This window comes from Argiope bruennichi, chromosome 3 (genome assembly GCF_947563725.1).
Source record: "Argiope bruennichi chromosome 3, qqArgBrue1.1, whole genome shotgun sequence".
Taxonomy (NCBI): Eukaryota; Metazoa; Arthropoda; class Arachnida; order Araneae; family Araneidae; genus Argiope; species Argiope bruennichi.
In genome coordinates this window covers 130,273,118-130,288,649 of record NC_079153.1, presented here as the reverse complement: position 1 = coordinate 130,288,649, position 15,532 = coordinate 130,273,118, and the positions used below count along the sequence as shown (strand labels likewise).

The 15,532-nt window shown below is 31.8% G+C and overlaps 1 protein-coding gene across 1 annotated transcript in view; it reads left to right on the top strand.

The window, feature by feature from the left end:
• The window catches only part of LOC129962965 (uncharacterized), a 64,379-nt gene that overhangs the window by 9,777 nt on the left and 39,070 nt on the right, over positions 1-15,532 (top strand). The window contains exons 2-6 of the mRNA XM_056076967.1: positions 5,772-5,884; positions 7,947-8,032; positions 9,457-9,647; positions 11,606-11,675; positions 15,387-15,513. Coding sequence (XP_055932942.1) covers positions 5,772-5,884; positions 7,947-8,032; positions 9,457-9,647; positions 11,606-11,675; positions 15,387-15,513 — 587 coding nt within the window. The remainder of the gene's footprint in view (positions 1-5,771; positions 5,885-7,946; positions 8,033-9,456; positions 9,648-11,605; positions 11,676-15,386; positions 15,514-15,532) is intronic.

The following is a 15,532-nucleotide window of genomic DNA, read 5'->3' as shown; positions in this document are numbered from 1 at the left end:
TTCTCTTTTAAATAATTGCGTAACCTTTATTGAACGATGTTTAGTATTATTTAAAACAGTTAAATCAAATTTTAACATTCTGCACGCCAGTGACTTACGAGTAATAAATAAAGATATCTGTGATTGGATATTTATTTCTGATTGACAAACACGTGTGCGACATCCTATTGGTTATGAGAGTAAACGTATTGAGCATTCGAAAGATATAATCTAGAGTTATCAAATCTTCCATTATGTCCGATCTTATCTACGACCTAAAATTTCCACGAAAAATGTTAACACTAGATAAAGAGAGCACACTGAATATGAAAGCAAAGCACTGCGTCGCAAACTTGTCTTATCGAACGTGAAAAAAAAATATCGGGTGTCGTCCAATCATTATTCTTTTCCTTTTAATATAATTGTTATTCATTGTCACTATAAGAAATAAAGGGGAAAGGAATGATAAAGAGATTGGAGCATTGTATCAATCTGAATAGAAATATTTGCATTCAAGAAATGTTATCTAAGTCATGAAATATATTGTTTGAGATACAGAGGTAAGTGGAAGAATAAAATGCCTCCTAGATAAGTGAGTGAACTCGTCTTTGTAATTGTATTACATATATAATATTATATTCATATGCGCAGCTCGACTATTAATAAAGTATTCTTGTTCAATGAAATGACCAGAATTTCTGAACTACAATTTGGGACGTTTATTGTGGGACCTCTCTTGGCGTTCATTGTTAATGGATAAAACCCCATAAAAATTCAGTAAATAACATACAAATAATTTGAAAAGTAAAATGTAGAATTATTTTAAAAGATTGAAATGATGAAGGATCATAAGTTGTACGCTGTTGCTTTTTGATCTTGAGTTGATAATCTTGAGTTGATGTTTGATTCCCTCACATTGGTGATATGAATATATTGATTTAAGAAGCTAGTTTTTGAATTTCTAAAGACGTTTATCTTTTAACATAAACGTCTTATCGATAAATAACAAACAGGAAATAATTGTCATCTCGTGATAATATCCATTTACGTAACTTGACACTTTTTTTCATTCTTTATCCTTTTTTGGAGATATATTAAGGTCATTTAAATTATATATTACTAATTACCAATGAGGGAGAAAAAACATTATGCTCTTCTACGCTACTTATTTTTCACTGATAACCCCGATGTATATTACAAGAAAAACATTAATGCACAAACTAATCTGAAAACTACGTTATTTTTACTAATACTGGAAGAAGGTAAATTCGCAGTTGCCAGTAAAAATTCTGGAATTACTTGTACCGACAAGATAAAATTCAATAAGCTGTAATTTAATTTAATGATATTTTTTAAATTCTGGAAAAAATATATGATGGTGGATAACGGGACATTTTCTGCTATTAAAAGAGGATGGAACTCAGCTAAAAAATCTCAAACACAACTTTAATCATAGTTCATTCCATTACAGCATATTTAACAGATTTACTGAAATGAGCGACAAGACGCTGAGGGGATCAAAAAGGCTAATAATTGCTATAGTTTATTGTTGTGCAAACTAAGGTTCGTTAGAGGATATTGTGAAAATATTTAGCAACATTATATACAGGGTGAACAAAAAATAACAGGAGGTGTTTGGAGCCCTATAGCGTGTTATGAACTGGACAAAATATAACAAAATTTGGTCACCATACACATTAAAGTAAGCGGTTTAGATTTATCAAGAAAAAAAATTAGTACCAAAAACAACGAAAGTGGAAATCCTGGTGCTGCAAGCGCATAATGTGTAAAAAAAGAATACGTAACTGCCAATAGCAAAAAAATAGCAAAACACTAAATACCAATGAAAAACGTTTATTATAGTAACTTACAAATTTGGATCAAGGTGACCATCAACTGGATGTTCCAATAATTGCATGCGGTACACAAAGCTTCCGACGGTGATTCGCAGCGTATCGGCATTTATTCGTCTGACATGTAACATTATGTTATCTTTTAAAGTAGGAATGTCGGGAACATGCCCTTGATACACAACGCCTTTCAAGTGATCCCACAACAAGAAATTGCGAAGATTCAGATCAGTGTCATCAGTTAATGGGTGGTATCTTATACGAATAAAATTTCAGGATCTTACGCAATATTTTCTGCACCGTCGAGACCGAGATATCTGTTTGTCGGGATATTGAACGTGCACTGCTAGCATCCTGCTTATAAGCTCTCACCTGATCCATAACGGCCATTGCAACTTCTTCAACTTGTTCCTTCTTGATAGCTTTACGTCCTCGGCCAGGTTGTACACCAACAATTCGTGTTGTTTCAAACCATTCTTCGCAAATTAGTTATGGCCATCGGCCCTCTGCATAACTATTTTAATCGCCGGTATTCGCGAAGAGCAGCACTGGCATTTTCATCTCACTGATAAAACAGCTTGACTAATAAGGCACGTTCACGTAGTGACAACGCAATCGACGGACAAATTCTTGCAGAATGACTTAAATTCCCGCAATCCTTCACTACATCTTCAACATCATGTTACAAAATACCCATATAAGCAAATTACATAATAAAGTTTTCGATCGCAGAGCCAGGATTTCCCTTATCGTCGTTTTTCGGTACTAATTTTTTTTTTCTTGATAAATGGAAACCGCTTACTTTAATACGTATGGTGGCCAAATTTTGTTATATTTCGTCCAGTACATAACACGCTACAGGGCTCCAAACACCTCCTGTTATTTTTTGATCACCCTGTATATGAAATAACATATATTATACATGTATATGAAAATATTTAGCAGCAATATTAGGAGCCATTTAATTTAAAAGCACATTCGTGTACTCTTGACATCCTGGAATTAGTAGAACGTAAAGAAAGAATTAAAACACAATAAATATTTATATTGCTAATACGTAAACACAAATGCAACACGAAATTTCTTACAAAACACAATAACATATTTGATAAAATCACAGATTCAAGAAAAATTCAGAATTTCTGACTGTTACTGGAACATATTTTTACCTGATGAAGAAATTCCGACACACAAGCTATATATAATTTTTTCATGTCTACTTTTGGACCAAATATAACTGAAAAATGAAAATAATCCATTAACTGCTAATTTTTTGTGAAATTTTTGACCGAATAAGTTATATATATCTTTTAAGAGAGTGATCTGAAGAAAGTGAAGACAGTTCGAGTTTTTAACTCCGCTTTTATTCCATTCCGGGAGGCGTAATTTAGGAACAAGAAGCGCAGACAAAATTCAAACCCGTTCACAAGCGATACAAGAGCAGACGAAGACCAAAATATTTATCTCCAGTGATTACATACAATGACATTCTGATAGGGATTTCCGTATAATGTCGATTTAGGATAGGGAAATTTAGGTATCTTTTAAAAAGAATTCGCTTAGCTTCACAATTTTTTATAATCTCACTCGGAGCGTGGGAACTGCTGATTTAAACATTTTACAGAGCTCATGTTGCCTTAATTAAATAAAAAAGTGGAATTGGATCAGGAAATAAGAGAACATTTTTGAATGAATTTAATACGGGTTAAATTAACATAGAAATTAGGAAATTAATTAGGATTTAGTTTAGATTTAAATATATCATCACACACACACACACACACACACACACACACACACACATATATATATATATTATGTACACAAAAAGTTGTGTGGAATCATAATTATATTCAAATTATGTTTTGTTTTTAAAATTCGTGAATTATTTTTGAATACATATATCGTTATAAAATGATTAAAAAATCATTTTAATTAAAATAGCTCGAATAAGTACTAGACCACTAAGATAACCTTTAAATTGTATATTTATGTATGATATTCACTATAATATAAAAACCAAACCAAAAAATATATAATGCTTCAGATATGATAATTCTGTTCCGTACAACTTACAAACGGATTTGAAATTTGTTCGTTTTTTTGTAACGAAACGAAGCTCAGAATGCATGCATGCATTCTGTTACAAATGATATTGATTGATATACAGGGTTAGCAAAAAATAAGTTGCTCACTTCAGAGGGTTCTAAAATGCGTTCTATTGATCCAAATGAGATAAAATTTGAACTACAGATTATTCAGATGATGCACTTTACATTTACTAAATAAAAATAAATTAGTACAAAAATTCACCATTAGGTGGCTTTGCAATACATATTAAAACCATTTAATATGGTTTATAATTGTTAAATAAAGTAAAATTAAAAATGCTCAATAAGTCCTCCTTCATTTTCAACAATATGCTCTAATCGGAGAACCATATTTTCTATAGATGACCGGAACAAGTTTAGATTCCATTTGAAGTTATTTCTTCAAAGGAATATGGTCTAATGATAGAGGTAGCTGTAAAACCACACCATATTGTTACTTTTTCAGGATGCAAGGTTGTTCCTGTATAACGTGAGGGTTTTACTCTGCCCAAATTCCACAGTTGTGGGTGTTAACTTGCCCATTGAGGCAAAAGTAGGCCTCATCACTCTACAGAATGTTCCATGACCAAGTTGTGTCAACCACCATTCGAGCAAGGAACTGAAGTGCAAAAGTGTTAACGAACCTTTTGATACCTGTTGCAGGATAAGTCCCCGTCCTGCAACAGGTGCACAGACTTGATTTTGTATGGATAAAAATGCAAAATCTGCCGCACGATTTTTCGTACAGTTGAATATGGTTTGTCCAGAACACTTTAAACAACTGGCAAACTCACACTATTAAGCGGCGACTGACTGCTGGCACCAACGAGCGCTGTCAAAACGTTTCCGACGCTGGAAGACGAGATTTCTTTTTTCTTTTTCGTCTTCTACCTTAAAGAATGCCAAGTTGCCCAGTTTTTCAAATTTCTGCATCATCTTGAGTAGGGCACCTGGTGAGATCGGACCTCTTCGTATCTGCTCCATGCGACGAAATTCCTTTAGAGCTGCAACGGAGTTTTGTTGGTTCTGGTAGAACAATTTCACCAGTAGCGCTTTTTCTTGCAAAGTATTCATGAAGAACAGAGAAGAAACTAATGTCTTTGCAGAATCCGCCTTCTTTTTATCCAAAGAAAAAGGGCAATAGACATGTAACGCAAATTATGTTTCACATTTTCAATATAAGGAAATAAATGCCATTCGTGTTACAGTGCCGTCTACTGGTGAATTTTTGTACTAAATTTTTTAATTAATAAATGTAAAGCGCATCATCTGAATAATCTGTAGTTCAAAATTTATCTTATTTGGATTAATAGAAAGCATTTTAGAGCCCTCTGAAGTGGGCAACTTATTCCTTGCTAACCCTGTTGTACCTCAATGAAAGTAAACTATTAAATGTATCAAATACACTTTTGGCGTCGAGGGGTGTCGTAAAAATCCCCAAATGATTATCGTGGCAGCTAATGGATTAAAATCATCATAGTTTCGTTCGTATATCTTTGAAATACATTTTCATAAAGACGGCTTTGTTTATTTTATAGATTTTGCATATACGCGTTATTAAGATGCCACCAAAATGCACAATTTTTCTGGTCAAAGATAGTTTAAAATAGCTTCCACTCAGTGAAACAGTAAATTAAAATCTAATTTTTGAAAAAAAAAAAAAACAAGTAATCAATATATCTTCTCCTTGTTTAGAGCGTTTATATTTTCATTCGAGCATTGCTACTCTACATAAATTCCAAAGAAAAAAAATTAAGAGCTTTAAATTATAAACATGTTTAAAAGATTTGCAGATATTTTCTAATAAATTCATGAGATAAGTCCTAAAGGTGATCAATTCTTCTTCTTTTAGAGTTTTCTCAGTTTCTTGAAGGCTTCGGCTATATGTTTCGCGATTATCCTCTATTTGGCTTCTGGTTATCCTACGTTCCTTTCGTCATTATCACAAAGGCTGAATCAGCTGAGGTATGTAAATTTTATATTTTAGATGCCATTTATATTTTAGAAGGGGGGGGGGATTTCAATCCTCTTTTTTTTTTTTTTGCTCGTTGTCGAATATAGCGGACATTTCCCTAACGAAGTATTTTTGCACTGTTCGTGAGCACATACCCTGTATTCCTCTTGGCTAAAAGTATAAAATTCTAAGCCGGCGTCCTGGCATAGGCGTAGCTCGTCCTCCCCGTGATCTAGGCGTGGCATGGTTGTTCTTCTTCTGTGTTCTATCTGTGAGGTGTGTGAATGTGTCCCCCTGTAAAAAGGGATTGTGGAAGCGAATGTGACGCATGAAGTAGCTAAATCATCCTCTTGGCCCTAGTTGGCGCTACTGATAAAACAAGAGACGCCCACTCAGCTTAAAGCGCTGACAGATAATTATCACCGGGCTTGTAAAGTGCCATAAGTCACAACAATAAAACAGAAGATTCTAAACAAGAAAAAGAAAAGAGTTTTCTTGACTATTCATCCATTTATTTGAATGAAGTCATCCCTTATTTTTATACAATTTCCGATAAGCAATTTCATATCATGGTTAAGAATATTTCTTAAAGACAATACAAATTATTTTCTTCATAAACTACTAATTTTACAAGAAACTCTCTGAGTTTCAGCGTGATCATTAAAATAAATTTGCTCTGTTTTTCCTCGCGAGCTATTGATCGCTCACACACCACGCGTACGTCTACTTTTCTTGACTGCCAAGCATACAAGAAATATTTTCTATACAACTTTCAAGGCAACGGGAATGCGCTGCCATCTGAGATTATTAAAGGGATTAGGAAAAAATCTCGACACTCGCAGAAAAATAGAGTGTAAAATGATAACAGAAACAAACAGTTTATACCGATATTTAAAAAAAAAAACGTTTCTTTACTTTTCGATGAGGTAAAAATTATTAAGACTTCAGTTTTCTCTTTCTCTTTGTTTCCTCTAAAGACGGAGACATTAAAGAATTTTTTGAGATTGATTCTCCTGAAGATAAAGACATTGGAGAACTATAGTACTGATGGATTTTAATATTACTTATAAAAGGAAAAATTATTAATTAAATTTATACACTGATAAAAGATTAGGAGGGCGGGGGTATACTATAATTATACAGTATGTGTATACGATCTACACCCTGTTAAAAACAACTAAATATTGGAATTTAACATTATTCCACTTGTTCTCTAATTGGCTCTTAACAAAGACTATATATACAAACATTGGATTTGAGCTCTCTCCTTTCTCCCCCTGGCACGACACTTTCTTCTGACCTCTTTGGCTGAGTTCTATATGTAAATATATTTCATTTTTTCAGCCTTTTTTTATTTTATTTTTATTTTTCAAACTCAGAATCATGAGGCGTGCAACTCGTAATTGATAATGAGGAGCTTCCAGCTCGGTGGTTGGTTCTCGCCACTCCTGTGGGTAAACGCAAAGGTGGGGTCTGGTTCCTTCCATTGATGATGAGATGCACTTCCTTAAGGAAGGTTTGTACTGTGGTCGGTGATGAACTTAGGACTCAACCTTAGGGCTCAACCACAGTTAGCGCCGGTGTTGCTGTTGTGGCGGTCCGGTCATTCAAGGTTTTCCGTGTGCCTTCTGGCAGGTCGGAGTAGTCAGTTTGCGGTATAATAGGTTTCAGTAATGAGCATTCTTTTCAAAATGCTCATTTTTGCTACGTAATCTTGCCTCTGTCTTTCTTTTCTGCGATTAACATTTATTATGTAACACATTTATTTGGCATCTCTCTCCTTCAACACTGTTAGGTTCTTAAGGTAAGAACTTCGAGTTCACGTACTTCGCCATTCATCCCTTAAATCAGCAAACCAAATTTAATTCTATTCAATGCGTTTAATTTTCCAGTAAACAACAACAATATATTTAGTCGAATTCACTCATTTTTCAATCGATTAACAATTCTAGGTTTTATTTCTTCGAGTATAATTTTGTTCTTTAAAAATATAATTATCAATCCTATATATTATTACTTTACATTAATTATTTTTAAATAAATGATAACTGATCTTTCCGTGCTTTTACTTAGGCACTTATGAGTGGAACTAAACACATGGAAAAGAACTGGTCATACAACATGCTGCATCCCTGGCTACGCACGGGACTGTTGACAAGGTATGTATGTAGATGATATGCATGGCTGGTTCCTTGGAAAAAATCAAAAAGTGAAATTAATACATTTTTTTTTTAAATTCCAATAATTTTAAATTCCAAAGCACCCAAAATTTTGCGTCATTGATCCGTCCTGAAAATAAATTATATCTGTATATAACAAATAAGCTAAAATTTGGGATATTTTTATAAAATGAATTGTACATGACTTATTTTAACTCCTAGATGTGTTTAGCTATACGCTTTTGCTAACATTCTTTACTCAACATTCTTTCATTCATTCTTTCTAACATTCTTCCCTCCAACTTTAATGTAGCATTATCGGAAATGCAAAATGTAAAATGTCTTCAATTTACGAGAATATGGCAGCTTTTGTGTTTCCGATGTATAGATGGCATCGGGGTCGAAGTCAGTTCTCCGTGATTTTATTTATTAACTGATGTATTACAAATTTAATTAAACTTTAGAAGCTAGTTATATAGCATTTACATCTAAAGACCTCTTCCAACCGTTTGGGCATAGATTTACACGAATTTTTCTTCAAAATAAATGTTATTTCATTCTCTGACAGTCATTCTATGTAACACATCTTTAGAGATTATGACATGTTGCTAAGCCTTGCATGCCAAAAAGTTTCTGAAATATTCGACGGGATTTAAGTCTGACTGTGGAGTAAAATGTAACTAATTTTTGGTTATTGTAACTATTTTTGGTTCTATATAATAGCCAGAGATTTACAATGTAGCCAAAAGCTTAAACGTGTTTTTTTTGTTCAATATTTATATATCCTACATGCTTAAATATTATAAAGGTTAAATGACTTACGACGTAGTTGTCATACGCCTCTGAACTATCACACTTGCTCCACCGTGCTTAATTGTAGGTAAAGAATTCTGCTCCTCAAAAACTGTTTTTTGTTTTCACCTCATAAGCTTGCGTCCTTTGATCCACAAATACAGAACTTGCTATTGTCAGAAAAAAAAGAAGCATATTTTTCCAAAGCTGTGTAATCAATTCACACTCATTTGCAAATTTTTTTAATAAGATAATTAGGAAAATATCTCAGGATAATAAGAAGCCCATTTTCTTCTGGACAAGACCTAATTTTCACCTATTTTCAACTATTATTTAAAATTTTTCTCGGTACTTGTAAATTTTTATTTTTAGAAAACACCTAAAGCACCTTCAACAGCATCTAATAATGTTTAACTGCAGTATTAACATATTATATGTTTTATTTCAACAGTATAATTTACCTACTCGTATATAAGTATTCAATCTTGTCTATGAAAGTGGTTGAAAATTACCAACCTATAATTTTTTATTTCTGAAATAAAATACTTTTTTAATGAGATTTATTTCTGTATCTATGTTTCGTCACATATAATAAGAAATTTTCTAAAGCTATATTTTCCTGTATTCCTCAGCCAAGGTTCTAAATGGAAATCCCGAAGGAAGCTGCTCACAAATGCGTTTCATTTCGACATTTTGAAGGATTTTCTGCCAGTTTTCAACGAACAATCGCAGATCTTGGCAAAAAGATTAAAGAACGAAACTACCAAGGATTTCATAAACATAATAAAGCCTGTAACACTTTGTACATTAGATATAATTTGTGGTAAGCATTATTTATCGTTTTAACTACTTTATAGATGATGCTAAATTATTTAGTCCTGCTTCGATATAATGGGGGGGGGGAGTATTTTTTATATTTTCAAATACATAAAAGCACGTATGAGAGCATTTTAATTTGCATGAAAATCTCTCAAATTTGTTTTGCATCACTTTTGACTTTTATTCAATAAGCTTAACATGATATTCATCCCTTGACTTCCCAATTAGATGAAACATCCTATCGGGACAGTTATTGTTATCTTAATTCCTATGGTAATAAAAGAAACACTTTAATTTCTCAAATATTCCTAAGTGTATTTTAAATTACTTCACACTTTCATTAATTGAAAATTAAAATTTCAGTAATTTGATGTGAGAGTTAGACTCGCCATTGTATAGAAAGGGGTTCATTAGTTAGATTAACATCTCGCCTTGATATTTTGAAGGAACCATAATGGAATGGATATCGTCATTTTGAATCTTTGTCAAATGAAGGAATATTTACTTATAGTTGAAAATATCACTATTTCGATTTCAATTTTATACTTCGTGTATTACTGCAAAATATCTGTAACTTTCGTCCTATCTTATATATATTAACAAGAAAGAATTTCAGAATCTATAAATTGAGGCTTTATTTTCATACAGTGAAAAAATTTCGAATAATTCAGGAAAAATTGCCTTTACAACTTAGTCGGACACCTTAAGCTATTTTTATATTAAGCCGGGTATTTTTTGCTATAAACGAAAATATCTGTTTTATTAAGATATGTTCTAAATAGGAGGTATGATCATATAATCAAGTGACTGCCATTGTTTGACAACATTGCCCGAAACGCCATTGTTAATAGGGGAAAATAAGAATATAGAAATTATTTCACGAATGAAGAGGAGATAAGATTTTATACTATATTCGCTCGAAGGATAAACAACATTTTCTCGAAATATATACTTTAAATTGTACTTAGTGATTCATTTAAATGCTTATATTATATAAGTATATTATATATATATATATGCTTATATAAATAAGTATAAGTAATATATATATGCTTTACTATATAAGTTGGGATAGTTACATAATAAAGAATTTATTCTACAGAATAATTATTTTTTTCAGCCATGATCGTAAAGAAACTGTCGAAACTATAAGAATCCTACGGATTGAACATTTATGAAGACAAGGGATAAAAAAAAAATGTAACGAGTTTTCTGGGTAAAACATAAACGTTGACGTTTTAAAACATTTTTCCAAGATTTGCTAAAATTTGATGTAGACCGTAGGAAATATAATTGAATATACAAATAAACGAGACACAGTATAACAAGGAAATAAAATTAGACGAAAAGATTTTTTTAAAAATATTAAATGAATAGCAATTGTTTTTATAAATTTGTAATCACATTTTATTACTTAACAGCATACCTCATTGATTAGAAACAAATAGAAAATAATACGTCTATACTTAGCATAAATGCAAAATATAAATATTACGATATGAAATGACGGTAGATCTTTTTTTATTTGACGATTTAAATTGAAAACACCATCATTTTATTTATTTAAAGAAATAATATTTGTTGACCAAATTTGCGTCTCTGTTACAACTTAGAGAAAATATAAATAAGTAACTATAAGCTCAATACAGAATCTATGAAACAATATATAATCTTTGCTTTTCTGTCACACATTCTTTAGAGCATGAAAATGAGGGCGCTGAACTTTCTCATATCGTAGCGCTGTACACAAATACTGGACATATATATCATTTATACATCATTAAAAAAACACAAACGTTAACAAAAATTAGTTTTTGCAAAAATAGTTTTGAATATTCCATGATAGAACATTGTTTTTAATAATGTAGATAAACATATATTTATATCTGCATAGTAAAATTGCACGAAATAATAATGTGCAGAATCAGAATTTTATGCTTAATATTCGAATCATTTTTACAGAAACCACCTTTGGTGTCAAGATAGGTGCCCAAGAAAATGAGGAGTCGCCATATTTGAAATCAGTTACTCGGTATGTCATGCTTTTTTATATTTTGTAATTTATCATTATCATATTTCGTATTTATTTATTAGCAAGACAAGAAGCTAGTCCATTTGTAGATGATGTTAAGAAAATTGTTCAGGGGTGTACAGTATAGTTTCACAAATTCAATAATGGAAAACGAGGCTGTATTCCTGATAACACGTTTTCTGGTTGATTAATACTTGGCATTTAGCAATCCGGAAATCCTTTGTATTTTAAACGCATTATTTCGAACTGGTTGAAACCAAAATCTGATACAGAACTGCAATTAGAGTCACAAAATTACATATCAAATTTCATGTAATTAAATCATTGCGGTTTTTTTTTTTTTTTTTTTTTTTTTTTTTTTATGTATCGCTTACACATGCTTGTGAAAAGGCAGACCGGTAGGAAGTCAGCCTCTTGAGATATTTGGTTCGAAATAGATATCTACAATTTAGATATCAAATTACAGTGTCAAATTTTATTCAATTACTTTTTGCAGTTGTCGTATCAACTTATATTAGAACAGCTGGGCAAACAGACTTCTTCATAATATTGCGCTCAAAATTTGGTAAGACTCTACAAATTTGGAGCAAAGACAATATACCAAATATCAACAATCTAGTTCGAAAAGTTTTGAGCTACCTTTGTCACTAGAAACAGACAGAGAGATAGACAAATATAATGCCGAATACGTATTTTTCGAACTGAAGGATGTTTAAAACTTGGATCAAAATCTCGAGTTCGAATTTTTTGACGATCACAATACTTGCTCTATACTTCGTAGATGCGAGATAAAAAAAAGAAAGAAACTGTTGTAGCAAGCAGGGAAAGGAAGGGGAAAAAAGCAACTGCTAGAAAAGGGATAAAAGAAATTTACATTGTAGAATTAGGAGGCAAGTTTCATGCCATCTATGCTAAAAACACAGCTTTAATTTGACCTTGAAGATCATTGGTAGTTTGAACGATATTTTGAAAAAGTTTCAAACATTTTCTTTCTACGTACGAATGCTGATGTACCACTGCCCCCACCCCACCCCTGTTTTTATTTAAAACTGAAACATTGGATTATACTGAATACGGGTCATTTTCAGTTTTGTTGAAGTAAAGCTTGTGGCAACATTTTTTGTGAGAATTTTTAAAGAATCGAGCCGTGAACCTTCTGAAATTGAAGCAATTGTAATATTGCTTTTATCTGGCATCTTTTATTTTAGATTCAAATGAAAAGGAATTTTTCATCTTAAAAAATGGATTTTGCTTTTGTAAATGATCGATGATGTTGTCAACTGAAAAAGAGTTCTTTTTGCTTTCTGAAAGAACTGTGTGTAGGAGACCATGTATTGGAACATTAAACTTTAGCTTAGTTATATTTACTACTTGTTTGGAAGCAACGCGAGGGCTATTTTGGAACGTATTTTGTAATTTTGAATAATTTTGATGTTGATGCCTACATCTGACCGAGCATCATGCCTTTATATGCACCAAGCCTACATACACAACGGATCTTTAATGAAATCGGATCTCAAACTTGGAACCCTTCAATCCCAGAAGCCAATGATGATTTTTCTTTTAATTTTAATAGATGATAATTTTCGGGAGATATTATCTTTGAATATTGAGGATAGACTTAGGGTATCAAAACGTTGTCCGCTTGCAAAATGAAGGTAAAATGTATCAATCCGTCATGGACAGAGTAGTTAATTAATTAATGTGACAATATTACTATTTGCATGCTATAAAAAAAAACATTTACTGCGGAGAATGCAGTGGCATGAATAGCAGAGAAAACGGAGAAATGTTTTTTGTATTGTTCATTATGATAATAGTTGAGAATAAGACCAATAATAATTTTTTTAAATACCAATGAAGTCTGTGTTTTACTTTGAAAAAAAATTATCCCATAAGAAATGAAGAACAAACTTTTAACTTCCAATTTTATTCAAGAAATCAAACTAAATTGGCCGAAATCTTTGCACTAAAGATAGTGAATTTGGCAGTGTTGGAGTATATGCACAATTAGAATAAAAGTACATCTGAATTAAAATTGTCAACCATAAAATGTTTTAAGAAAAATGGAATAATAATAATTGATTCATCGTAATTAAAGAAGACGGTAGTTAAATTTAACTGCAAAAAGAAGTTAAAAAATCTATTAGAGTTCTTACAAAATGCTAATAAATGCTAAAAAAAAAAAAAAAAAAAAATGAAGCTTGAATAGGGAATATTTTTCGAAAGAATGTAGCTTCGACTGCCATCTAGTGAAAAAGTGTAAAACTATTAAGAATTCAGTTAAATGAAATACAGCTGATCGTGCATGACAGAAAACTGAATATTTTTTTTGGTAAATCAGTTTTAATTTGTAAGTCATATTCCTATTAAGCACATTTAAATTGAATTAATTAATAAACCACCTTTAATATTATCAAGCAATCTACGAAGGGAACTAAGAAATGTCCAAGAATTAAAAAAAAACCGCTCTTTATTTACATAATATTTTTAGAGCAGATGATAAACAAGCTTAATGAACTAGTTTGAATAAAGATGAAATTTGTGGAATAAAAATGTTGAATAGCTATGCAGATTCATTTAGTTTGCTTTATCAAATCGTCTGCAAAACGATTTTATTCTAATTTGAATGACATTACGTGAACTTCAAACGATATTTTGCTGTTAAAAAATATTTTTGCGTAATGGAGCTATGTCTTCTCTGAGAAAGTAGACATGCAGCTTATGTACGGGGCTGCGAATTGTAACGGAAGAGAAGCTTAAGGTTGTGTCATGAACGCTTCCCCAATAAGAAAAAATCGGATCGTATTTTTTTCCTCGTGTTTATACCGCCAGCTTGGCAAGCGCGGCTCATTTCATGTTAAGAAAAGGATTCAGGTCCCTTTTTCCTCGGCGTTTCTTGTTTTATTCGCTTGCACTTTTCATTTCCGAACCCATATTGCGAAACAAAAACCGCTTCTTTATATGTATTTTGCAACCTTTAAAAATTGAACTATAAAATCATGGACGCCCTATTATTATTAAAATTAAACATTTAAAAGATGGTAATCAAATAAAAAAGGGCAATTCAACTGACATCATTGAGATTATATAATGCTTTAGATTAAACACATTTTTTTTAACATACTCTTATTTTTTTATACAGAAAAAGTGAAATCTGTGAAAGAAGGAATAGTGTCATGCCATTTATAAAAATGTTTGGGTTCTCTTAGGTTTGGTTTTGTGTAGTTTATTGGCGCTAGAGCCATATTTGGCTATACTGCGCCATTGGGTTCTCTTAGAACAACATGTAATTTAACGAGCACAGAGTATTTTAATTTATTCTTAATGCATTTATTGATGACAACACAGCCAATTTATTCGCATAACATCCTCTATTTATGTTCCTTAGCATGAAAAATTATCGCATTCGGCATATTCGCCAAATGTATCGCGCCCCTTATCGCCAAATCTAACAATTGTTTCTTTCTTTGCTGAATATCCTGATGAGTAAATCTGATGAGAACGGATTGGAATGGTATGTTGAAATAATGCTAATATTTTTTTTTGAGCTTGACATCATGAAAGTACTTGAAATATGGCAAAAATAATAATAATGAATGAAAATATTATTTCAACAAACACTGAAGAAATGTAATTAAATGATATTTTAACCTATTCATTTCCCATTGTTTTATGCGTATTGTTTCTCAAATGCTTGTTTTCTTGCAGAGCAGCGGAAATCATAATTGAAAGAATATCGAATTTTTGGCACTGGTCAGACTTTTTTTTCCAATTTACTGAAAGTGGCAAAGACTTACAGAAGCATTTGAATATACTTCACAGTTTTACCAGATCGGTAAGTTAGAATTTGGCTT